The following is a 23,699-nucleotide window of genomic DNA, read 5'->3' as shown; positions in this document are numbered from 1 at the left end:
ATGAGATACCTCGAGGCAGAAAGATTTCCACAACCCCACGTTGTGGCTCTAGGGCTTATGAGATCAGCAGTGTGTGATCCTCCACCCCACCCCTGGTAGCTCCCCAACTCCCCGTCCATCACTAGCTTCCAGGTGCCAGGACCGAAGCTCCCGGTGCCTGAGGTCCGTCTTTTTGCGATCCCCCAGGGGGCGCCCCAATCCGCGCCGCCCTCGGGGAGGTGGGAGGGGTGCCCTGGGCGGGCCAGGGCGGGGGTGTCCTGGCTATAAAAAGTGGCTGCCTCCCAAGGCGCTTGGGCCAGCGGGACTCCGGGGCTGCGTGCTTCAGGTCGGAACTCGGGGCCAGTGCCTGCAGAGAGACTGAAGCGCTCGGTTCCCCCGGGGGGCCGCAGCCTGGGCTTGTGGGGGCGCAGGCCCGGGGGATGCTGGGTTCGGTGAAGATGGAGGCCCATGACCTGGCCGAATGGAGCTACTACCCGGAGGCGGGCGAGGTGTGTCCTCCGGGATGGCGGAGCGGGAAATGGGGGCATGTGTGGAGCGGCGGGCTTTAAGCGCAAGCAGGGGCTGTGGTGTGGACCCAGATGGGAACCAAAGACCTGGGAACCCAGACGCCAGGTGTGGGAGGCAGAGGGGGGGTGAGGAGGGAGTGGGGGGAACAAGGGTTGGGAGAGCGATTTATACAAGCAGATCCTGGCGATGGCTTTTTTCCAAATTGGGGGGTGGGGTTAGCGAAGAAACCTTGAGGTCACACTTGAAAGGTGTTGAGACCATGACTTTAAATGAACAAATTGGAGATGGAGTCGGAGCTCTAGGATAGGGGGATAAAAGAGCCGGAGGACCGCAGGAAACCAAGTTCACAATAGAAAGGAGAAACGTAGGGACTATGAGGAGTTGAGAATCCGCAGCAGTACGGAAAAGTCTGTGGTGGAATTCAGGGTTAAAGACAGGGTCGGGGGGGGGGCTTTGGGCGGTTGAGATCAGAATTGGGGTTCAGGGATAAATGTCAGCCGGAGAGCTAAGGTAGGGACCGAAATAGGGGTGGGCAGGGGTCCTTTTGAGGAATCGAATGCAACAGGTGGCTTGGGTAGACTAGCCCTCAGATGACGTCAGCCTCGGGAGATCGAAGGACGTGGGCATCCACGCTGTGTGGTACGAGTCAGTCTTCACCCACCATCCTTACGGTGACCCTCAGCAGGGACTCCCTTCAGAATGTACACACCCTAGTCATTGCCAGACTTAACTTTAATTCCTTCACCCCCCCCCCCCAAACAAACACAAAGTCCTTCTTCGGGTCTTACTCCTGTCTGTCCTGTTGCAAGGACTCATGGTCTGCCCCCTCACCCCGTAATCCATATTGTGATGGCGGGGAGAAGGACGTGAGGTTCTGGACCCATTGGGTTTCTTTTTGTTCTTGTTGTTTTTGGTTTTTTTTCGAGACAGGGCGATCCATGGGCAACTTACGGTAGAGGGGAGATCATGAACTGGGTTGATGGGGCTCTTCTACAGAGTCTGACTCAAGATTTAGTGGCTGAGGGAAGCGGCTAGGGTCTGTATTTCCAAATTGTGGGGTTGGACTCCTGGATCCCTAGGGTGGTAGCCAGGCTGGGCCTTGGCGAGGGACCCAGGAGGGGCCTGTCCTGGGTCTGAGGAGGTGTGAGATGAGACAGAGTTTACCGGGATTGGATTGGGAGTGTGGAGAGGTGGGAAGGGAGAAGGCGGGAAGTGTTGGTGATGCAGTGGGAAAAGGCGGAGGCTCTCAGGTGATTGGGGGCATTGGATTTAAGAGAGCCTGCTACAAGTTGGCCTACTAGGGTATGGGGGGATCCGGGGGGGGAGGTGAACACACCTGAAGGAGTTAGTTGTGGAGGGCCTAGGGAGGAGAGGCTAAAATTTGGGGGTATTGTGCAAATGCGTTCCGCCCCCGCCCCCCCACCCCCACCCCCAGGTGTAAACCGGAGTTTCCTGGTTAGCTGAGGCAGGAGGATGACAAGTTTGAGGTCAGCTACCTAGCAAGTTCCAGGCCAGCTTGCCCAACAGAATGAGATCTTGGGGGAAGGGGGAGTTAGGCCAGGGGCAGCCTAGATGTAATTTGGGGAGAACCAACAAGAGGAAAGAGTATTGGAATGGTTCGGAGCTAAAGTCCGAAGGTGCTTACCACCCCCCCCCCAACACACACACACACACACACACACACACACACACACTCACACACTCCTTCCGGCAGCACCTGCGGCTTCTCAGCAGGAAAGCCCACTTCTCTGCATGTGTTTGAGAACAGTGGGTGGGTGGGCTGCATTCCCCGGGGACTAAGAACAGACAAGACTGCCCCCAAGTCCATCCCCACTGCACCTCCCGACATTTTTTTGCTCACTAATGGTTTCTGCTGATGGTGTGTGCCTCTGTGTGTGTGTGAATGTGTGTGTGTGTGTGTGTGAGAGAAAGAGAGAGATTCATGCCTTGTATCTGGCTTCTGGAAAGTGACCATCCCAGGATAACTCCATAGGACCTTAGGCTCCTTACACATCTACTGCCGCAAACATTACTTCCCTGCCCCCCCCCCCCCCCCCCCCCGCCCCATTTCAAAGATGGGCAGTGGGGCACCTTGCAGGCTTGCTTGGGGCCCTCTGGTTGGGTCTGGAACTGGAAGGTTACCCGACTCCCCCTCTTCTCCCTAGCACACTCTTCTCAAGAAACAATAAGGAAATGAGCAAAGAAATTCCAGCCTCCCAGGTGGGGATGCCTGTCCCCTGAGGGCTTCCCCCAGTCTCAGCCACACCCCGAGTGGTGGGGGGGAGATCCGGTTCAGACCCGGACATCAGGGGTTCATCCTAGCCTTTGGGCGTGGGAAAGCCTAGGGTGGATTACAGCAGCTGGAGTGCTTAAGGTCAGACCTCAAGAAGGACTTCCGGGTGGGTGGGGGAGCCAGAAAAGGAAGGCCCTGATGTTCCAGGGTTGGGGAAGGAGGAGATGCAAAGGGATCCTGAGACTCTGTGGATCGCCCCCCATGAGGCCGTCCCTTTTCCCTTGGAAGGGGAGGGGCAGGAACAGCCAACCAGGGTGGGACGACCAGAGCTTGGAGGAGGGTAAGAAACAGGCTCCTGGAGAGTCAGAGAATTACTGGGCTATGCTGCTGCAAACGAGGGGAGTGGGGGAAGGGGGAGAGACTGCCAAGGAGGTGGGGAGACTGAGGGGCAGGGGTGAGGTGCTGAGTGAGGAGCTGCTGGGTGAGAAAGGGAAGGGTGGGAGCTTTTGGGACTCTGTTGGAGGGACACATACAAGGAGAGGAATGGCCCTTGCTAGAGCCCGGGGTGGTGGTGAACACCTTTAATCCCAGTGCTAGGGAAGGGAAGGCTGGAGCCAGGGCAGTATGGCGAGCCCCTTTGTCTAAAAGAGGGAAGGAGGAAACAGATAAATAAATATATATAATCTGGGCTGTAGTACAGTTGGAAAATCCTTGCCTGGCATGCAGGCAGCACTGCCTTCAATCTCCCAGCATGGTGTATAAACCAAGCCTATGCTTGTAATCTCAGCTCTTGGGAGGTAGAGGCAGAAGAATGAGGAGGAGTTCACGGTTATCCTAGGTTAGTTCAAGGCTAGCCCGGGCCAGATGTGGTGGCACACACCTGTAACTCCAGCACTCAAGGCAGAGAGGCAGGTACATCGTTGTGAGTTCAAGGCCAGCCTGGTCTACAAAGTGAGTACAGGACAGCCAGGGCTGTTACACTGAGAAATCCTGCCTCAAAAAAAAACCAAGGGGTGGGGGGCTAGCCTGGGCTACACAATACTCGTCACAGGGAGGGAGAAATGGGCTACCTGGAGAGACTGGTGAAGGAAGGCACGGGTGTTATCACCTGTCTGTGACTCCCTAAGCCGTTCTGGAAGGTCCCTCTGCTCTCTGGCCCTCCAGCCCAGCTAATGCTCACAACGACAGAACCAGATGCGAGGTAGTTTCCACTCAATCACCACCAAGTCTAAGGTCCCTTCAAATGCTGGGACCAGCTGGCCCAGCATGTGGAAGGCTGGGGAAGAGGAGAGAGGACAGTTGGTATACAGGGCAGGTATGTCTAGAAAGAGAGGGACCGTCCAACACGCTTAGGGTTTTCCCTGCTCTTTCAGATGACTGACTTCCTGCTAGACCGTCAGCTTTGTAAGGGTGGACATTTCTGGCTGTCTTGACCATAGCTTTCATAGCATGGTCCAGGACACTGGTCAGGCCCAGGTTCTAGACTACTAAGAGTCTTCCTCTTCCTTTCTCTGTGGCCCTCATCCCTTGACAACTACTCTGGGCCGTAGCTGACTTGGCTGTAAAACGGGCATCATAATGCCTCTCAAGCAAGGGGTGTAGGTCAGTGATAGAGCCCCTGCCTAGAATCCCCCTATGAGGGGCTGGGGGCGTGGCTCAGTGGTAGAGCCCCTGCCTAGAATCCCCCAGTGAGGGGCTGGGGGTGTGGCTCAGTGGTAGAGCCCCTGCCTAGAATCCCCCAGTGAGGGGCTGGGGGCGTGGCTCAGCGGTAGAGCCCCTGCCTAGAATCCCCCAGTGAGGGACTGGGGGCATGGCTCAGCGGTAGAGCCCCTGCCTAGAATCCCCCAGTGAGGGGCTGGGGGCGTGGCTCAGCGTAGAGCCCCTGCCTAGAATCCCCCAGTGAGGGGCTGGGGGCGTGTCTCAGCGGTAGAGCCCCTGCCTAGAATCCCCCAGTGAGGGGCTGGGGGCGTGTCTCAGTGATAGAGCCCCTGCCTAGAATCCCCCAGTGAGGGGCTGGGGGTGTGGCTCAGTGGTAGAGCCCCTGCGTAGAATCCCCCAGTGAGGGGCTGGGGGTGTGGCTCAGTGGTAGAGCTCCTGCCTAGAATCCCCCAGTGAGGGGCTGGGGGTGTGGCTCAGTGGTAGAGCCCCTGCCTAGAATCCCCCAGTGAGGGGCTGGGGGCGTGGCTCAGCGGTAGAGCCCCTGCCTAGAATCCCCCAGTGAGGGACTGGGGGCATGGCTCAGCGGTAGAGCCCCTGCCTAGAATCCCCCAGTGAGGGGCTGGGGGCGTGGCTCAGCGTAGAGCCCCTGCCTAGAATCCCCCAGTGAGGGGCTGGGGGCGTGGCTCAGTGGTAGAGCCCCTGCTTAGTATGTATGATTCTGGGATTCAAGCCTCAACATCAACCGCAAACATCACAATATCATGGTAATAATAGCATGCATACATAGGTTTGTGAGGATTAGATAGTACCTGTGAAATGCTTGTGTCAGGTCCTGGTGCAGCATAGGTGGCGAATAAATACCTGTTAAAGCTGGGTATGGCAGTACATACCCGTAACCCCGGCGCTACGGAGGCTGAGTTGCTACAGAAGGAGTTGAGGCCAGCATGGCCCTGTATAGCAAGAGCCTTCCTTTAAAAAAAAAAAAAAAAAAAAAAGTAATAGCTGGGCGGTGGTGGAGCACGCCTTCAGTCCTAGCACCCGGGAGGCAGAGGCAGGCAGGTTGCCGTGAGTTCGAGACCAGCCTGGTCTACAAAACGAGTCTAGGACAGCGAAGGTTACACAGAGAAACTTTGTCTTGAAAGACCCCCCCAAAAAATAAGTCAAACAAGGACCTCTACACTAGCATTAATATAGAAACCTGATTGTTCCTCAATGCCTGTTCTGCCTGTTCCAGCCACCAGAGTGACAGGATCACAGGTGTGAGCCACCCCTGGGATCCTGAGGGCGCCTCTGGTCACACGGCAGTGTGTGCCACATCTCACGGAACTAAAAGGCATATGTTTCCCCTATCTGAACATTTCTGAAAATGGGGTGTGTTTGTACCCATTTTTCAAATTCTTTTGTTTGTTTGTTTGGTTGGTTGGTTTTTTGAGACAGGGTCTCTCTGTGTAGCCTTGGCTGTCCTGGACTCGTTTTGTAGACCAGGCTGGCCTCGAACTCACAGCGATCCACCTGCCTCTGCCTCCTGAGTGCTGGGATTAAAGGCATGCGCCACCACCGCCCAGCTCAAATTCTTTTAAGTTTTGTTTCACTTATTTATATAAGTAGAAGTGTGTTTGCATATGTGTGCGTTTCTATGTGTGAGTGTACGTACATGCGTGTGCGTTTGTGTGCGTGCCCCACACGCTCGTGCCTTTGGAGCTTGGAAGGGAACTTGCTGAGAAGGAGATCTCCTACCCTCTTCTGGCCCCCTTGGCCAGCAGGCACTCACATGATGGTGCACACACATACATGGAGGCAAAACTATCATGCCTATAAAATAAATCTAAAAAGAACAAGAAAAGCCGAGTGTGGTGGCAGACACCTTTAACCCCAGCACTTGGGAGGCAGAAGCAGGTGGGTTTCTGTGAGTTTGAGGCCAGGACACAGAAAAACCCTTTCTTGGGTCGCGGAGCGAGGGAGGAAGAACAAGAAAAACTGGAAAACCACTGATTTTGTTAAGTAAATCAATTTTCTAGCTGACCTGGCTAATTTCGATTGATTTCTCAATTATTTTCAAATCAAATAATTGATTTCTCAATTTTACTGTGCTCAGAACCTCTATTTCTTCTTCTTTTTCTTCTTCTCCTCCTTTCTTTCTTTCTTTCTTTCTTTCTTTCTTCTTTTGGTCTTTCTTTCTTTCTTTCTTTCTTTTTTTTCTTTTCTTTCTTTCTTTCTTTCTTTTGGGTTTTCGAGACAGGGTTTCTCTGTGTAGCCTTGGCTGTCCTGGGCTTGCTTTGTAGACCAGGCTGGCCTCGAACTCACAGGGATCCATCTACCCGCCTCTGCCTCCCAAGTGCTGGGATTAAAGGTGTGCGCCACCACTGCCCAGCTACCTTCTCCTTCTTGTTAAGGCATGTCTCAGTATGTGGCCCTGGCTAGTCTAGAAGTTGGTATGTAGACCAGGATGGTCTTGATTCCCTGTGTCTGCCTCTTGAATGCCGGGGTCATGATCCGCAATGAGGCATTTAAAACCCCTTATTACGTTTAAAAATTATTTCTTTTTTTTCTTTCTTTTCTTTTTTTTTTTTTTTTTTTTTCTTTTTTTTTCTTTTTTTTTTTTTTTTTTTTGGTTTTCGAGACAAGGCTTCTCTGTGTAGCCTTGGCTGTCCTGGACTCACTTTGTAGACCAGGCTGGCCTCGAACTCACAGCGATCCACCTGCCTCTGCCTCCCGAGTGCTGGGATTAAAGGCGTGCGCCACCACACCCGGCTACTAAAAATTATTTCTTGATTAATTATTGTATATTATGGTTATGAGCACATGAGGACAGATGCTCAAGAGGACTAGAGGTGTCAGCGCCCCAGGGGCTAGAATTGTAGGCAGTTCTGAGGTGCCCAGTGTGGACACTGGGAACTGAACTCCTGCCCTTTGGTAGGAATTTGCTCTTAACTGCTGAGCCATCTCTCCAACCATCAACCTTTCTACACCATTACAAAACTATTGAAACCCAGGCAGTGGTGGCCCACGCCTGTAATCTCAGCACTTGGGAGGCAGAGGTGGGTAGATCTCTGTGAAAGCCTGGTCTACAGAGTGAGTTCCAGGAGAGCCAGAGCTACCCAGGGGAACCCTGTCCCAAAAATCAAACAACCTTCCCCCCCCACAAAAAAGGAAAAGTTTCTTGAAGACCCGAAACAATTTCATGGTTTTATTTTTTTCATGACAGAATCTTGCAAGGTAGCCTGCCTCTTTCCTGAGACTGCAGGCCTGTATCACTAACCGTGTTCCAGTTTCTGTTGATTTGGGATATGTTTATTGGTAATTATTGTATTCAAAGATAAAATTTTGAAAAGAAGTTTAAAAGTTAAAAATATGAGCAGGGCACCGGGCGGTGGTGGTGCACGCCTTTAACCCCAGCACTCGGGAGGCAGAGGCAGGCGCATCGCTGTGAGTTCGAGGCCAGCCTGGTCTACAGAGTCCAGGACAGCCAGGGCTACACAGAGAGACCCTGTCTCGGGAGCAGGGCATGGTGGTGCACACCTTTAATCGCAGCAATGGCAGGTGGATCGCTGTGCGTTCAAGGCTACACAGAAAAAAAAAAACCGTGTCTCAAAAAAACCAAGCCGTACCCCCACCCCCGGAAAAAAGCCCCAAAACTATATTTATTTACACTTGTTTATTTGTACATGTGTGTGACCACACAAGTGCCTTGATGCTTGTATGGAGGTCAGAAGACAGCTTTCAAAAGTCAGCTCTCCATCTACCGGGTGGGTCCTGAGGCTCAGCGCCTTTGCCTGCGGAGCCATTTGCCGGGCCCCTAGTTTAGTTTAAAATAGCAGTCATTTGTTAGTAATAACCAAGGGGTTTCAGAAGCTGTTTAAAGAGGAAAGTGAGTTTGAGAGCAGCCTGAACTACACAGTGAAGCTTTTGTCTCAACGACAAACAAACAAACAAATAAAACTTAATGAGAGGAGGGACACTGCCTCCCGCGTTTGCAACACAGCAGGCAGGATAAAAGAGCCACTGCCAGGAGCCGGGCGAGGCGCACGCCTTTAGTCCCAGCACTCGGGTGGCAGAGGCAGACGGATCACTGTGAGTTCGAGGCCAGCCTGGTCTACAAAATGAGCCCAGGATAGCCAAGGCTACACAGAGAGACCCTGTCTCGGAAAAAAACAAAAGAGAGAGAGCGAGCCGGTGCTAGACCTTTGGTCTATTGCAATAGCGAATGTTACAGATCAATGAAGAATTGTACCCTTGCAAGAAAGAAGGTACAAAAGGTTGACAAAAATCCTTCTTTTTTGATTTACTAAAGAGTGAATCTGGGGCTTCCTCAATGCTAGGTAAGCAGTCTACCATTTAGCTACACCCCCAAACTCTCACTGGGGGATTCTAGGCAGGGGCTCTGCCACTGAGCCACACCCCCAGCCCCTCACTGGGGGATTCTAGGCAGGGGCTCTACCACTGAGCCACGCCCCCAGCCCCTCACTGGGGGATTCTAGGCAGGGGCTCTGCCACTGAGCCACGCCCCCAGCCCCTCACTGGGGAACTTTAGGCAGGGGCTCTACCACTGAGCTATGCCCCCAGCCCCTCACTGGGGGATTCTACGCAGGGGCTCTGCCACTGAGCCACGCCCCCAGCCCCTCACTCGGGGATTCTAGGCAGGGGCTCCACCACTGAGCCACGCCCCCAGCCCCTCACTCGGGGATTCTAGGCAGGGTCTCCATCACTGAGCCACCTCCTCAGCCCTTGTTTTTATTGTTTGAGACAATATGCCGGTAAATTCTCCAGGCTGTCTGTCCTATGAGTCTCTGAAGTTTAGGCTGGCCTTGAATTTGTAATCATTAGCCTCCCAGGTAGCTGGGATTACAGGCCTGCACCCACATGCTGGTCATACTGATACTTTTGAAAATGGCCTTCCCCAGGTAGCCGTAGCCCAGGCCTTTAATTGCAGCACTCAGGAGGCAGAGGCAGGCAGATTGATGAGTTCAAGGCCATCATGAACTACAAACACAGTGAGACCCTGTCTGTCTCAAAAGAAACAAAAGTTAAACAATCAAACAAAACCGAAATGGTCTTGCCCTTGTCGATACCCTAAAGGGTATCTCAGACCACGTATACTTGCGAGTGCAGGACAGCTAAGGCTACACGGAGAGACCTTATCTCGAAAAACCAAAAAAAAAAAAAAAAAAAAAAAAAAAAAGACCTTGAGGTGGGGCGTGGTGGTACACACCTTTAATTCCAGGACCTCGGGAGGCAGAAGCAGGCAGATCGCCGTGAGTTCAAAGTCAGCCGAGTCTACAAAGTGAGTCTAGGACAGCCAAGGCTACACAGAGAAACCCTGTCTCAAAAAAAGAAAAAGAAAAATGGTCTTGACCTCGAAGGTAAGGAAGACAGTGGAGCCCTGGAGTGCAAGCAGAGGACAGGACCTGGGAGAAGGCAGAGGGAGTGATAGCAACAAGGGGCCTTCTAGGCCTTCTAGAAAAGGCAAGACAACAGGCAGGCGAACCAGATGTGACGGCCCACAGCTGTATTCCCAGCGTTTGGGAAGTGGAGACAGAAGGATCAGGAATTCAAAGTCTTCCTTGGTTACATGCTGAGTTTGAGGCCAGCTCTGTCTCCATGAGACTGTCTCCAACAACACATTAGGTGAATCTGGATTCAGTTTGTTTTGTTTTTTCGAGACAGGGTTTCTCTGTGTAGCCTTGGCTGTCCTAGACTCACTTTGTAGACGACCAGGCTGACTTTGAACTCACAGAGATCTGCCTGCCTCTGCCTCCCGAGTGCTGGGATTAAAGGCGTGCGCCACCACGCCCGGCTCATTAGGTGAATCTGTGTTTGAGAGCTCTTTGGCCGAGCAGTCGAGAGTCCCCTGATGCACCTCTGTCTCTCCTGCAGGTGTACTCTCCAGTGAGTCCTGTGCCCACCATGGCCCCTCTCAACTCCTACATGACCTTGAACCCGCTCAGCTCTCCCTACCCTCCCGGAGGGCTTCAGGCCTCCCCACTGCCTACAGGACCCCTGGCACCCCCAGCCCCCACAGCACCCCTGGGGCCCACCTTCCCAGGCCTGGGTGCTGGTGGCAGCGGTGGAAGCACTAGTTCCGTGTACGGAGGAGCCCCAGGACCTGGCGGGCTGGTTCACGGAAAAGAAATGGCGAAGGGGTACCGGCGGCCACTGGCCCACGCCAAGCCCCCGTATTCCTACATCTCTCTTATCACCATGGCCATCCAGCAGGCGCCAGGGAAGATGCTGACCCTGAGCGAGATCTACCAATGGATCATGGACCTCTTCCCGTACTACCGGGAGAACCAGCAACGTTGGCAGAACTCCATCCGGCACTCGCTGTCCTTCAACGACTGCTTCGTCAAGGTGGCCCGCTCCCCGGACAAGCCCGGCAAAGGCTCCTACTGGGCCCTGCATCCCAGCTCCGGGAACATGTTTGAGAACGGCTGCTATCTCCGCCGCCAGAAGCGCTTCAAGTTGGAGGAGAAGGTGAAGAAAGGGACGGGCGCCGCCTCTGCAGCCAGGAATGGTACGGCGGCCACCTCTGCAGCCACTGCGGCTGCCACGGTAGTCCCCTCCCCGGCTCAGCCCCAGTCTTCTGAGCCTGAGGCTCAGGCTGGGGAAGATGTGGGGAGTCTCGACTGCGCCTCACCCCCTTCCTCCACACCGTATTTCACTGGCCTGGAGCTCCCGGGGGAACTGAAGCTGGACGCACCCTACAACTTCAACCACCCTTTCTCTATTAACAACCTGATGTCGGAACAGACACCAGCCCCTTCCAAACTGGACGTGGGGTTTGGGGGCTACGGCGCCGATAGTGGGGAGCCTGGAGGCTACTACCAGAGCCTCTATTCCCGCTCTCTGCTTAATGCATCCTAGCAGGGCAACTGGGACCGTGGTGATGGGGGTTAGTTGTGACAGACACGGTCTATTTACTGTGATGACCCATTGGCTACTGTGGTAACTGCCACTGCGTGGACTCTTTCTTGGGACGGCGTGAGGGTGTTGTGAAGGCAGCCATGTTGGACATAGTGTGAATGACACCGCTAGGTTGGGTGTTTTGCTGTTGGTTTTTTTTTTTTTTTTTTTTTCCCCTTCCTGAGACAGGGTTTCTCTGTAGCAACTCTGGCTGTCCTGGACTCACTTTGTAGACCAGGCTGTCCTTGAGCTCACAGCGATCCACCTGCCTCTGAATCTGGAGTGCTGAGATTAAAGGCGTGGCCCACCACCGCCTGGGGCTAGGTTGGGTGTTGGATGAAAGCTGCCGTATCAGGTGGAGCCTTTGGATAATCCATTGGGTGCCTGATGGTCGCCATGTTAGATGGCATCTTGTTTGGCATTTTGGGTGCCACGATTGGCCTTTTGAATGTGTGACTGGCAGTCACACGATGCCAGCCACATCCTTGTTCCATTGTATCCTGGAATCGCCTTTCTTTCTCCCCCACCCCCCACCCCAGCAGCCTTCTTGGCAAAACAGATGCCAAGTTGGCCACCAGGTCACATGGTGTCTTTTTTGACACACTGGATGCATGGGACACCATGCTGGTGAGGTGACTTCTCAGGGTGCTGATATATACCCTAATGGTCACCACAGGCCTGTCACCATCTTCTTGGTGGGGGTTGGGTGAGGGATAGATGTGAGTAGGCCTTGTGATGTTTTTATTTTTTATTTTATTTTTTTCCCCCTCTGAAGCCCATCCCCACCCTGGCCATGAGAAAAGGGCTGGTGTGGGTGTGGGGAATTCCCCTTGAGGTCAAGTTCTTGTGTGGGATTTGGGATACTGCCTGTTTGACCATTAAAAAGGCACCGTTTCTGGCTCTGAGTGTCTTTTTTTGTTCGTGGATCCTATGGGGCTTAAACACCCAAGTTGGTGTTCTCTGTGCTCTTTTTCCTATGCCTGAGAGCTGGTGGCCTCAGTGGGGGAAGGGTTGTGGGGGGGGGCAGGCGGGAGGGGGGGAGCAGCAATGTGACCTTTGGCTCTTTGTTGTCCCTGACCCCAAGGACAGTTTGTTCATAGATAGCAGCCCCCGCAGTGGTGGGGCCAGGGCAGCCAAGGGGGGAGGTGGCTTTGCAGTGACCAAGGCCATCGCCCCTCCCCCACTTTGCAGACACACACATACCTGAAGCTCCAAGGCTGCAGGGAACCTGTGGAAACTATGGGCTATTTAATTGAGGGAAGAAGGAAAAGTATAGAGAGCTTGGGGGGGGGGGGTTGTGTGTGTGTGAGAGAGAAGAGAGATTTATTTATTTATTTTGGTTTTTCAAGACAGGGTTTCTCTGTGTAGTCTTGGCTGTCCAGGACTCGCTTTGTAGATCAGGCTGGCCTCGAACTCAACATCAGTGCGACAGCCTCTGCCTCCCGACTGCTGGGATTGGCTGGAATTAAAGGCATGCGCCACCACGCCTGGCTGAGTTAATATTTCTTTTCCAAAGAGGGTCTCATGATCCATAGTCTGGGGTACTCAGACTCACGGTAGTCCTCCTGCCTCTGCCTTCCACGTGCCACCTGTTTATACCGATCTATTCTGGTGTGTTTGGTGCTGCGGATGGAACCCAGCGCCCGGAGCATGCCAGGCAATCACTTACCTCCTCAGCAAGGTCCACTCAGTCACTCTTTGTAGCCCTGTCACCCACACTGGCCCCACCTTGGCTCTCTTCTCTGGCCTCCCTCTCCGGGTTCAGAGTTTCCGCCTCTACCTGCCGCCTGGCAGGCGGGTCCCTCTATTTCTGTCGCAGTCCCCGCCTAGTCCAGGCTGCGTGTCACCCCCGCCCCCTGCCTTGCTGGCTCCCAGTTGTCAGCCGTCCCATCGGGCTGGCTGTCCTGGGGAATTCCTCCCCGGTTCCTGGAAAAAACAACTGGGGATCGAGAGAAAGGCCCTCAGTCTCCCCAGGCCCCGGCCCTCCCCCGGGCCTGAGGGTCGCCGGCCTGAGGCAGGAAGCCCTGCGGTTTCTGGCTTCTCCCCGGCGGCCTCCGGATCTGCCCTCCTCCGCCCCCCCAAACCCGCCCCCCCCCCAGGCCCAACAGCCCAAATATTATTCCGCAGGAGGAGTCAGTGGCGGCAGGAGGCGGCCCAGGTTGAAAGAGGCTTTCAGGGCAGCCAGGCCTGGGGCTTCCTGTCCCCAGGCTCGGGCCTCAGGCTGCCCCACTGGGGACCTCAGGTGGCCTGAGAGGCGGGTGTTGTTGTAGGGTCCTTAGGGGAGGGTGGGGCCATCTGTCGGGGTGTCTGGTGGCCACCAGCTGGCATGGGCCCCTGTGACCCCCCACCCCTGGGACAACCCGGCTGGTGTCCAACGTGGAAAAGTACCAGGTAGACAAGGGATGCATGGACAGACAGGAGGACCAGATAAGGGATGGGACACTGCGGGTGGGGGAGTGGGGGGCATAAGAACAGAGAGGGCTGGGCTGTGGGGCTTAAGTGACAGTCTAAGGAAAAGACCTGTGGGTGGGTGGGAAACTGAGCCTTTGAGGTGAGATAATGACCTTCGAAGTGGCCCACACCTGTGGTCTCCGAATCCAGAAAGTAGAGGGAGGAGGGTTACCGGTTTGGGGCCAACCTAGGCTACATAGGGTCTATGTCCCTTAAAAAATCAAACAACCAGGCAGGGGATGGTGGCTCACACCTTTAATCCCAGCACTTGGGAGGCAGAGGCAGGTGGATCGCTGTGAGTTCGAGCCCAACCTGGTCTACAAAGTGAGTCCAGGACAGCCCAAGGCTAAACAGAGAAACCCTGTCTCGAAAAAGAAAGTAAGAAAGAAAAACCATGAGAAGTAATGAGCAATTTGAATAATCACTTTCTAGGGCCCCTCACTTTATTATGGGCAAAACTGAGGTACAATGCCTTGACTTGATCAAGGTCACACAGCTAGTGAGTGGGGTCCTAGGCAGGCCATCACTTTATGGTATGGTAGAAACCTCACCCACAAAAGCCAGCAGTTTGGGCAGTTCACCAGTGTGTGAGTGTGCGTGTATGTGTATATGTGAGTGTGTGTGTGTTTTCTGGTTGTGTTTGTCATTCAGCTCTTTGTTGTTGTTATTGTTGTTTGTTTGTTTGTTTTACAAGACAGGGTTTCTCTGTGTAGCGTTGACCATCCTGGACTCACTTTGTAGACCAGGCTGGCCTCGAACTCACAGCGATCCGCCTGCCTCTGCCTCCCGAGTGCTGGGATTAAAGGCGTGCGCCACCACGCCCGGCTGCTCTTTGCATTTCTTAGTGTTATTTTGATGTTGTTTCTCTGTTGTTCGGAGCATCTTTTATCATATTAATGTGTGAGCTTCTGTATCTTTGTCAGTCTGTCCCTTGTCATTGGTGCCTGCCACTAGGCCAATGCATAATAACACCTTCACCTGTCACTGTTCTTTCTCGATGTGTGACACTATGTGTCTCTGTCCTCCAGACCTGTCAACTGCAGATCTGCCTATATTGGTCACTGTGCGTCACTGTGTCTGTCCGAGAATGTGTCACCATCTCCCCTGGTGCCAGTGTGTGTGTTACTCACCACTCAGGCCACAGGTGGGCGTGCCGGGGCCCACTGGTGCCAGGACTGCCGCCCGGCCCAGCCTACCCTGGCTGCTGTGGTCCGGGCTGGACGCCTGTTTGCCATGCCTGCCTCAGGTAAACAGGAGGATCCGGTGGCCCAGGGCACCTCCCTCACCTCTGCTCCCTTCCCTCCCCAGCTCAGCTGGACCACAGCCCACTGACCATGCCCCTAGCCACCCTGCACCCACCACCCCAGTCTTGCTTTCAGTCTGGTCTGTCCCTTTGTCTCTGTCTGTCTCTCTCTCTCTCTAGGGTAGTGGCTCCCCACCTGCCTAATGCTGTGACTCCTTATGTTGTGTGTCACTTAAAGCGTAGCCTGCCCTCCAGTTCACTAGGTAGCTGAGAATGACCTTAAAAGTCCTGTTCCTCCTGTTTCTACCTCCAAAAGGCCTGCATTGCCAGGTGTGGTGATGCACAGCTTTAATGCCAACACTTGGGAGGCAGAGGCAGGTGGATCGCTGTGAGTTTGAAGCCAGCCTGGTCCACCAACAGGCAAGGGCTAGGCATGTAGTTCTTTTGGCAGAGTGTTTCTCTGCTGTGCAAGAAGCAATGGGTTCCACATCCAGCATGTAAACTGGGCACAGTGGCTCACCCCTGCAATGCTTTTGTTTGGTTGGTTTTTTTGTTGTTGTTGTTTTTTGTTTTTTTGTTTTTTTGAGACAGTATTTCTCTGTGTAGCCTTGACTGTCCTGGACTTGCTTTGTAGACCAGGCTGGACTACAACTCACAGAGCCCCACCTGCCTCTGCCTCCCGAGTGTGAGTGCTGGGATTAAAGGCGTGCGCCATCACTGCCCAACTGCTCAAACTCACTTTGTAGCCAAGGATGCTGGGTCTTAATCTCTTGGTTTCTTTCTGTACTCATTTCCTTTCGCCTGTGTTTTCTGTGGCTCTGGCTTTCCAATCCTGCCATAACCCTCCTCTATATTCTGTCGGTCTTTCTCCGTCCATTTTTCTTCACGCCAGTCAAGTTTGTTTCTCAAGATGCGTCTCCAACTTCAGAATCGGCTACTGGGTCACTTTCCAACTCTGGGTCCTCAAGCCCATTTTCCCCACGGAAGCTTCTCCCTCCTTCTCTCTTGGTTCAAGCCTTGGCCACGGTGGCAGACTCCACCGCTGTGCCTTGGCCGTTTTCAGGGACGGGGCGGCCCCCAGCCTCTGCCCCAGCCCCGCTGGTATATATAAAAAGGTATATGCACATCTTATTTATATCTGTATGGGGGCAGGAGGGGCAGACACTGGGGCCTTTGTGTAGTCGCTGCCCGCTGCCCGCCTGCTCAACACTCCTCTTTTCTCCGTTCCTGCCACCCGCCCCTATTCACTGACCCCGCCCACCCCGAAAGGTTCCAGTGGGGACCTGCCAGCTTCCTCTGCCTAAGGTGTGAGTGGGCAGGGCACGAGGAGGCATATGGGGACCCAGAAATCTTTTTTTCCAGGGCCTGGGAGGCTTCCCTGGTGAAAGGAGTTCTGGAAGGAATGGAACGTCTCTCTACCTCGTTGCTGTCCTGTCCGTCTGCATCTGTTGGCCCCCCTTCCCCCCCGCCCCCGGTCCTTAGGGGGCTTCTCTCCATCTGTGTGGGGGAGGGCGGGGTCTGAGTCTGCCTGTCCATCTACTTGCACTGATTTCTCTTGGCGTTTTTCAATGAACCCTTTATGAAATAGCAAGCTGTGATTCCCTTCGCCTGGCCTGTCTTTTCTTATGACTTGAGGGCCTATGGCTGCCCGTGTTGTAAGGGTCTGTGTCTCTCATCTCAACAGCAGTTTCTGGGAGCAGAGGTGGCAGTTACACATTCCTGTTTTAAAACTCCAGCAGCTGACCCGGGACTTGTCAGCTAGTGGCGGCTGAGACATTTTTAGAGAGGATTATTTGTGCAGTCCTTAAACTAGCCCTGGGCTGGGTGACACTGTGGGCACAGCGGTCCCCGAGAGAGAGCCCTGGCTGTCCCCTTAGGGGTGCTCCTAGTCCAGTAGTGAGACAGCCTGGGTCCAGAGTGGGCTGGGCCGGGGTGAGGGAGTGCAGGAGACTGTGGGAACTCAGAAATGGCCTTTTATGCAGCCTGGCCATCAGGGGAAGCTTCTAGGATGAGGTGGAAGGATAAGGAGGAACTAGTCAGGCTGTCCTCGCCACATGGGGAGATGGGGAGGGAGGGAGGGCGGGAGGGCAACAGGGATCCAGGCCTGGCCTTGCCCTTCTTCCCAGAGGTCTCAGCTTTCTCTCTCCGGCAAATTCCTAGTTTGAACAAGTTTTGTTTTTGTTTTTTTCTTTTAATGTTTTTCAAGAGATTTCTATGTGTAGCCTTGGCTGTCCTGGACTTGTTTTGTAGACCAGGCTGGCCTCGAACTCACAGAGATCTGTCTGCCTCTGCCTCCTAAGTGCTTGAACGGGTCTTAAGTCCTAGCTTCCCCTCACCTGCCTTCTGTCCTTTTCTCCCTTTGTTTGCTTTCTGAGGTGAACTGTTTACACTCACTTCTCTGAGCATGTTTTCCTCCATTTTTACCTCATTTTCAAGGTTCTCTTTCTTCCGTGTCTCTGGGTTTTTTGTTTTGTTTTTGTAGACAGGGTTTCTCTGTGTAGCCTTGGCTATTTTAAGACTCGCTTTGTAGATCAGGCTGGCCTCGAACTCACAGCGATCCGCCTGCCTCTGCCTCCTGAGTGCTGGGACTAAAGCGTGTGCCACCATGCCCATTCTTCTGTGGCTTTGACAAAATGATTTAAAAATGTGTTTGTGGGACTGGAAACACGACTCAGCAGTAAAGAGCACTAGCTGTCCTTCTGGAGGACGGGGTTCAATTCCCAGCACCCACATGGCAGCTCACAACTGTAATTCTAGTTCCAGGACACCTGAACTCTCACACAGACACACATGCAGATTAAACAGCAACACCCATAAATAGATTCCTAGCAAAAGTTTTTGTAGTATATGGGCTGGAACCCCTGGTCTCCGAGATGCTTAGGCAGGGGCTCTACCACTGGGCCACGCCCCCAGCCCCTCACTGGGGGATTCTAGGCAGGGGCTCTACCACTGAGCCACACCCCCAGCCCCTCACTGGGGGATTCTAGGCAGGGGCTCTACCACTGAGCCACGCCCCCAGCCTCTCACTGAGGGATTCTAGGCAGGGGCTCTACCACTGAGCCACGCCCTCAGCCCCTCACTGGTAGATGCTAGGCAAGAATTTTACCACTTAAAACACTCCCAGCTCTTGCCAATTAGCCTCTTGCTCCTTTCTTCCCCACTTCTGTTCTTTCCCACATTTCCCCGGATCTCTCTGCAGCCTTTTTCTGTCTTTCTGCTTCCTCCTTGGCCCCCAAATCCTTCCATCCTAACCCCTACCTGGACACTGGGGGAAGGGGAACTGACCCAGGCTCCCCGCCACAGGTCAGGCAGTCTGTTCTGTTAATAGTTAACCCAACCTCTATCTAAAATACACAGCAGCCAGGCTGGGGGGTGACTCCCCTGCCCCCCACCCACCTACCAGCTGCTCTTAAAGGACCAGGTGTCTTCCACAGCTGTGAGCCCTTCCTGGAGCAGAGTGGCCAGGTGTGAGGTGGCCTCCATCCCTGAGAATTTCGGGGGAGGGTGAGAGCCCCACTGCTTGGGTCTGCAGCCCTCAATCAATCAGGGGAATCTTTTGAAGGAGGGGTGCTCCATGTAGTACCACCCTGTTGCTGCTTATCGCTGGGTGTATTTAATCAGGGGTGGTTTTCCCAGCCCTGCCCTGAGCCCAGGCTGGCAGTGCCGGGGCTGCCTGAGCAGTTGAGTGTTCACCACTGGGGTAGGGAGGGGAACGGAACTCGGTCCTTCAGATACCTGGGTTACATGTGTTTTCATGTGAATGGGGGGCACCCAGGTTGTGAAGGTTCTTTATGCTCAGGCAAGGAGACAGCTGGGAAAGAGACCAGGAGCACCCTTGGGTCTCACAGCTGAGCGCTGTACAGAGGCAGGAAGCAGCCCTGCGGGTTCCACTGCACTTCTACTGTCCCTTTGGCTCAGCATTACAACCCTTCCGGGAATCTCCATGTCAGGGTCGCAGTGAAGAACACGGGGCATAGGTCCTGGGGCGGCCCCCTCCTTTTAACCCCTGTTTTGCTGTAGCCCGTGTAGGCTCCAGACCCCGCCCCATGACGTCAGCGAGCAGGAAATCCTGGTTAATAATCAGTCACCCTGGACAGGTGCGGGACAAGGCCGCGCACACATCAGAAGCAGCCGCGGTGGGTGGGAGCCTTTTACTTAGCCCCTGAGGGTTTTAGGGTGGCCGCCACTGTTCACAGATGGACACGCGCCCAGTTAAGGCTTCTCAGGTGTGTCCATCTCTCGGGCACCATTTGAAGCAAGAAGCCATCATTTTGCTTCCATGTCTCCTGTTTACTCGGGCAAGTAAAACTTAACTCTTTTCTTGGGCAGTTCCCCTAGGAATATACCTTCAAGTAAACTGCTTCTAGGAAGCCTCTCACTTCCTTCCCTCCTCTGGTTGCCACCAGCCAGCACAGAGCACACCTATTCCCTGGTTGGTCTGTGGTCCCATGCAGGAGGCGAACCCTACCAGAATCTCAGCTCCGACATCTGCAAAACCGGCCTCGACAACACACCTTTTAATCAAAGCACCGCAAACGTACACTACAAACAGCCGCCCGCCGGGCAAAGGGCGCCACCTAGTGGTCACAACGCAGAAGTCCACACTTTCGTAGGACACGTCTAGTCCCGAAGGGGGCGCAGCATCTCACAAAACTAAAGGGACCAAGAAGGGAAAAGAAAAAAACCAACCCATCTTTCGTTTTATTGAAGGAGGAAAGGGGGGGGGGCAATAAAATGCTTTTGCTTCATTTATGAAGAGCGAGCTCTCAGGAGGTCTCTTCTCAAGAACAAGCGGGGTACCTCTCCCCCCAACTACCAACAGCAGGAAAGCCAAGCCAAGGAAGGAGAAGGAAATTGGAGGGCCCAGGAACTCCAAACACCCGCTCTGACAGGAGCCACAGCTCTCTTCCTCCCCCACCCACAATGTATCTACCCCAGGGGACCCATCTTGGGCAGAGGAAAAGGATATATACACAGCTTAGGGTTTCTGGGTTGGGTGGGGTAGGGAATAATTTATCCGCAGCTGCGGTGGATGGTCAAAGGGGGGGAAAGGGGGGAAAGGTAGCCTGATGGCAGTGGCAGCCTACGGGTCCCTTTCTTTCTTGACCTTGATGTCTCCAGCAAGGATTGTAGCGATCTCGCCCTGCATGAAGGCCCAGGGGACAGAGGAACCCACCAGCGGACATTTGTCTCCACTGGGGCAGTACACCTCTCCGGCTGGGCCCTGCGCCTTGATGAACTCTCGGGAGCAAGGAAAACAGAACTTGTGTCCGGGGACCGAGGGACACTGCACGAAGTGGGTGTCTTCCAGCCTCTCTCTGCACAGGGTACAGCACAAGGGGGCTCCAGGGGTCGCCCCTGTGCCGCTACCACCCCCGCTGACAGCTTCAGCCCCGGCTGTGGGGCTGACTTCTGCCTCTCCGTTGCGGGCGACTAGGCGATGCTGTGTTGGTGCTTGGGTCGTGGAGGAAGCGGCGGGGCTAGCGCCCCCTGCGCGCACAGGGCCTCCACCCCCACCAGGGTCCTTGGGTGAGTGGCCCAGGGCCTCGGCCACATTCTTGAGGGCAGCAATAGGTGAGGGCACCCCAGGAGCCTCTGAAGAGTAAGGACCACCTGGTGCCACCCAGTGCCGCTGTTGCTGTTCCTCCGTGGTCATCTTCCCAGCCGTCTCACCCTCGGGCTCGGGGGATGCCTTGCGACGGCGTGGCGTGGGCGCCAGGTTCCGGGACGGGGCTCGCGGTGGTGGGCCACACAGAGCAGCAGGGGCCGGTTCTGGGTACTGCTGGGGCAGGGCCTCTGCAGGGGCAGGCTCTCGGAAGCTTCGGACCCCATCGGTAAGCAGCTCTCCCAGCTGGCGCCATTCCCCTGAACCGTGGCGGCGTTCGTATTCGAGGTACTTGAAGCCGGAGGAGGCCAGGGCCTTCCCGGGCTCTCGAAGAGCATCGTGAAACATCTGCCGGGCCACTGCGAGGACCCCGGCGTACACGTTGCCAGAACCGCAGGGGTATTCGGTGAAGAGCTTCAGCTCAAACTCATAGCCAGGGGGGCGGGCCGTGGCATCAAAGGCGAACACCCTTCCCACCAGCCCGTGGTCCTTCTTGAAGCGGACATTGAAAGGGGCGCAGGCGGACAGCGCCAGCAGCTGCTCCCGCACAGCCTTGGGACGCCCATGCCACTCCTCCGCCCGGCCCCGCATGGCCTCGTTCAGTTCTGCCAGACAGTCCGCGTTCCTCTGTTGCTTCTCCTTCTCGAAATCGGAGCCGAAGAGCGGACGAGCGGGGCTTAAGCCAGGGGCCAGCGTCAGGGCTCGGCCTCCCAGGCCAGACACTGCAGCTGCCAACAGCCCCGGGGGCATCAAGCTGGGGATAGAGCCAAGCAAAGCCCTGCGTGCCCCTTCCGCCACGGCCTCGTCGCGGCCCAGCCCGTTGGCCAGACGGGACCCCAGGGTGTACTCCAAAGCCGGCGAAGGCAACGCCAGGCGGCTGGACGATGCAGCCCTGTCATAGCGGTCCGGGCCCGAGACGCTCCCTCCGGTCCCCGATGGCTGCGCCTGGGCCTGCGGGGGTGGCAACTGGGAGCTCTGGGAGCCCGTGGAGGCCAGGTCCTTGGAGGTCGGGTGCTTGAGGGCCGGGGGTCCCGGCGAGCGGCCCTCCGGGAGCACGTGGCTGCGCTTGAGCTGGCGGGCGGCGTCTATGAGCAGCTCGATGCGGTCCGCGCCCTCGAAATTCACGCAGCCGCGGCACACGGCCTCGCTGAAGTCCCACACCATGGCCCACGGCATCTTGGGCAGGTCGCACAGGTAGCACCACTGGCGGCGGGACGCTTGCACGGACGCCATGGCGCCCTCCTCCTCCTCCTCCCCCCCCGCCCGCCCGCCCGCCCCCCGGAGCGCCGCCAGGTGGTGGTGCCCCCCGCCGCCCACGTTCGCTCCGCGGGGCCCGGGCACGGGCGCGCGAGCCGCTCAGTCCGGCCTCGGGCTCGGCCTCCCCGCCGGAATCAGGCCCGGCCCCCCTTCCCCGCCCCCTAGGCCCTCAGCCTTTTTTTTTTTTCCTCTCTCTCTCTCTCTCTCTTCTCTCTCCTCACTCCCGCCTCCCGTAGAAAAATGCAAGCCACGAGCACGCACGTCGGCGCCCCCGTCCGGTCCGCGCGGTGAGCCGAGATGCACAGCTCCAGCTCCTGGATGGGCCTCGGGCGCCGCCGCCGCCGCCCCGGGCTCCCGCCGCTCGCGCCACCGCCGCCGCTGCAACGGCCGCCGTCGCCTCCACCTCCTTCTTCTGCCCCAGAGGCCGCTTCGCAGGGAAAGTTACATAACGCGCGGGCAAAGCCTTCTGGGAAATGTAGTCCCGTCGGGGCTGCTTCTTAAAGGGGACTAGGCGGAAAGCAGTGGCGGGAAGAGAGAAGGGTGCGTGCTGCTCTCTCCCTGTGTTTCGCCAAGAAGCCCGGGGTTGCACCCAGGGTTCAGGGAAATTGGATAATGGATTCATAAATGCTTGGAGCGGACAAATTGCAGGGCATGCATATTCCCTCCCACCCCCTTTTTTATTTATTTATTTTTTCCCACCCCTTTTGAGACTTGGATTCATTCTTTAGCTTAGGCTGCCCCTATGTAGCCTAGGCTGGCCTCAGACTTGCTGCAATCTTCATGCTTCCGCCTCCTTAGTGTTGGGAGTACAGGCCCGCGGCTCCATACCCAGAACCCGGAATGCTGTTTCTGCTCTGATTTGCTGAGCAGTTTTAGAGAAGACGCTTGCCCTCTCTGAGAATCCCGCCCCTTCAAGAAGGGCCAATGACGGGTTAGGAAGGCAGCAGCTTTTTGAGATGGGGCGGAGAGGCTTTGATTGGACGGCTTCCAGGGGATGGTTTCAGGGGACGGTTGTCTAATTAGCACCTTGTCCTCCCCAGGAGTCTTAGCCTCAAGGGCGGCCCAAGGCCAGAAGGTGAGACGAGAGAGGACCGAAGGCTTCAGAGTCAGGCGCCTGCCTTAGCTTCCTTATCTATTACAGGAAGTTCCCTGAGCCCCTTCCAATTCTGCTCCTGCTGTGCACGCGCTTTGGTCTCCAAAGGGTTACACAGCGGGCTTCTCAGCGCTCCCCAATTTCACTACGATTCCCAAAATGCTCTGCAAGATGGACGTACTGACGCACTTCCTCTGCCTGGAAGCTTGGGGGGGGAGGCCTTCCCGATCCTTGTCCCCCCCCCCCCCCTTTTCCTTCTTCGCTAGCAGGGGCTTTTTATTTGTTTATTTATTTTCCTTTTTTGCGCTGCGGGGCGGGGGGCTTTTACTGGGTTTGGAATGAGGGAGCCAAGAGGAGGTTGCTGGGGAGGGCAATGCCAGACCCTCAAGTGCGTCAAGATCTGGTGGGCCCAGTGTGCCTCTGGGTACCCCATATTTTCTCTCGCAGGTTTTGCAGCGAGAAGCAAGCCTAGCTCTTACATCAGCCCTTTCCCCTCACTCGGCCTGGGTGCCCGCTGGTGCTTTAAAAGAAAGAAAGAAAAAAAAAAATCTGAATGTCTCGACAGTTTGCATTCATTCGGGTTTGCACTCAGTGGAGGCTGCCTGCGTTCTCACCCCCACCCACCCCAGGGTTGTCGCAGCAGCCCTGGCTTTCTGCTATTTCAGCGTCACGATTTTACCTACCACCTGCATTACTATTTTAACACTTTTCTCCCTTAAACAAATTGTCTATTTTTATCGTTTCCTGGGAA

At 55.3% G+C, this 23,699-nt stretch overlaps 2 protein-coding genes across 2 annotated transcripts; one reads left to right on the top strand and one right to left on the bottom strand.

Annotated features, from left to right (window-relative positions):
• Window positions 1–304: 304 nt before the first annotated feature.
• Foxa3 (forkhead box A3) lies at window positions 305–11,360 on the top strand. Its single transcript, XM_051162498.1, has 2 exons — window positions 305–488; window positions 10,274–11,360. The coding sequence occupies exons 1-2, from the start codon at window positions 420–422 to the stop codon at window positions 11,258–11,260; spliced, it is 1,056 nt and encodes a 351-aa protein (XP_051018455.1). The 5' UTR covers window positions 305–419; the 3' UTR covers window positions 11,261–11,360.
• Window positions 11,361–19,716: 8,356 nt separating this feature from the next.
• Irf2bp1 (interferon regulatory factor 2 binding protein 1) lies at window positions 19,717–21,844 on the bottom strand. Its single transcript, XM_051162496.1, has one exon. The coding sequence runs from the start codon at window positions 21,829–21,831 to the stop codon at window positions 20,077–20,079; it is 1,755 nt and encodes a 584-aa protein (XP_051018453.1). The 5' UTR covers window positions 21,832–21,844; the 3' UTR covers window positions 19,717–20,076.
• Between the last annotated feature and the right edge of the window lie 1,855 nt (window positions 21,845–23,699).

The sequence above is a fragment of the Acomys russatus genome, chromosome 19 (assembly GCF_903995435.1).
Source record: "Acomys russatus chromosome 19, mAcoRus1.1, whole genome shotgun sequence".
NCBI lineage: Eukaryota > Metazoa > Chordata > Mammalia > Rodentia > Muridae > Acomys > Acomys russatus.
The sequence above is the reverse complement of the archived record's forward strand: the minus strand, read 5'-3'. Positions and strand labels throughout refer to the sequence as shown.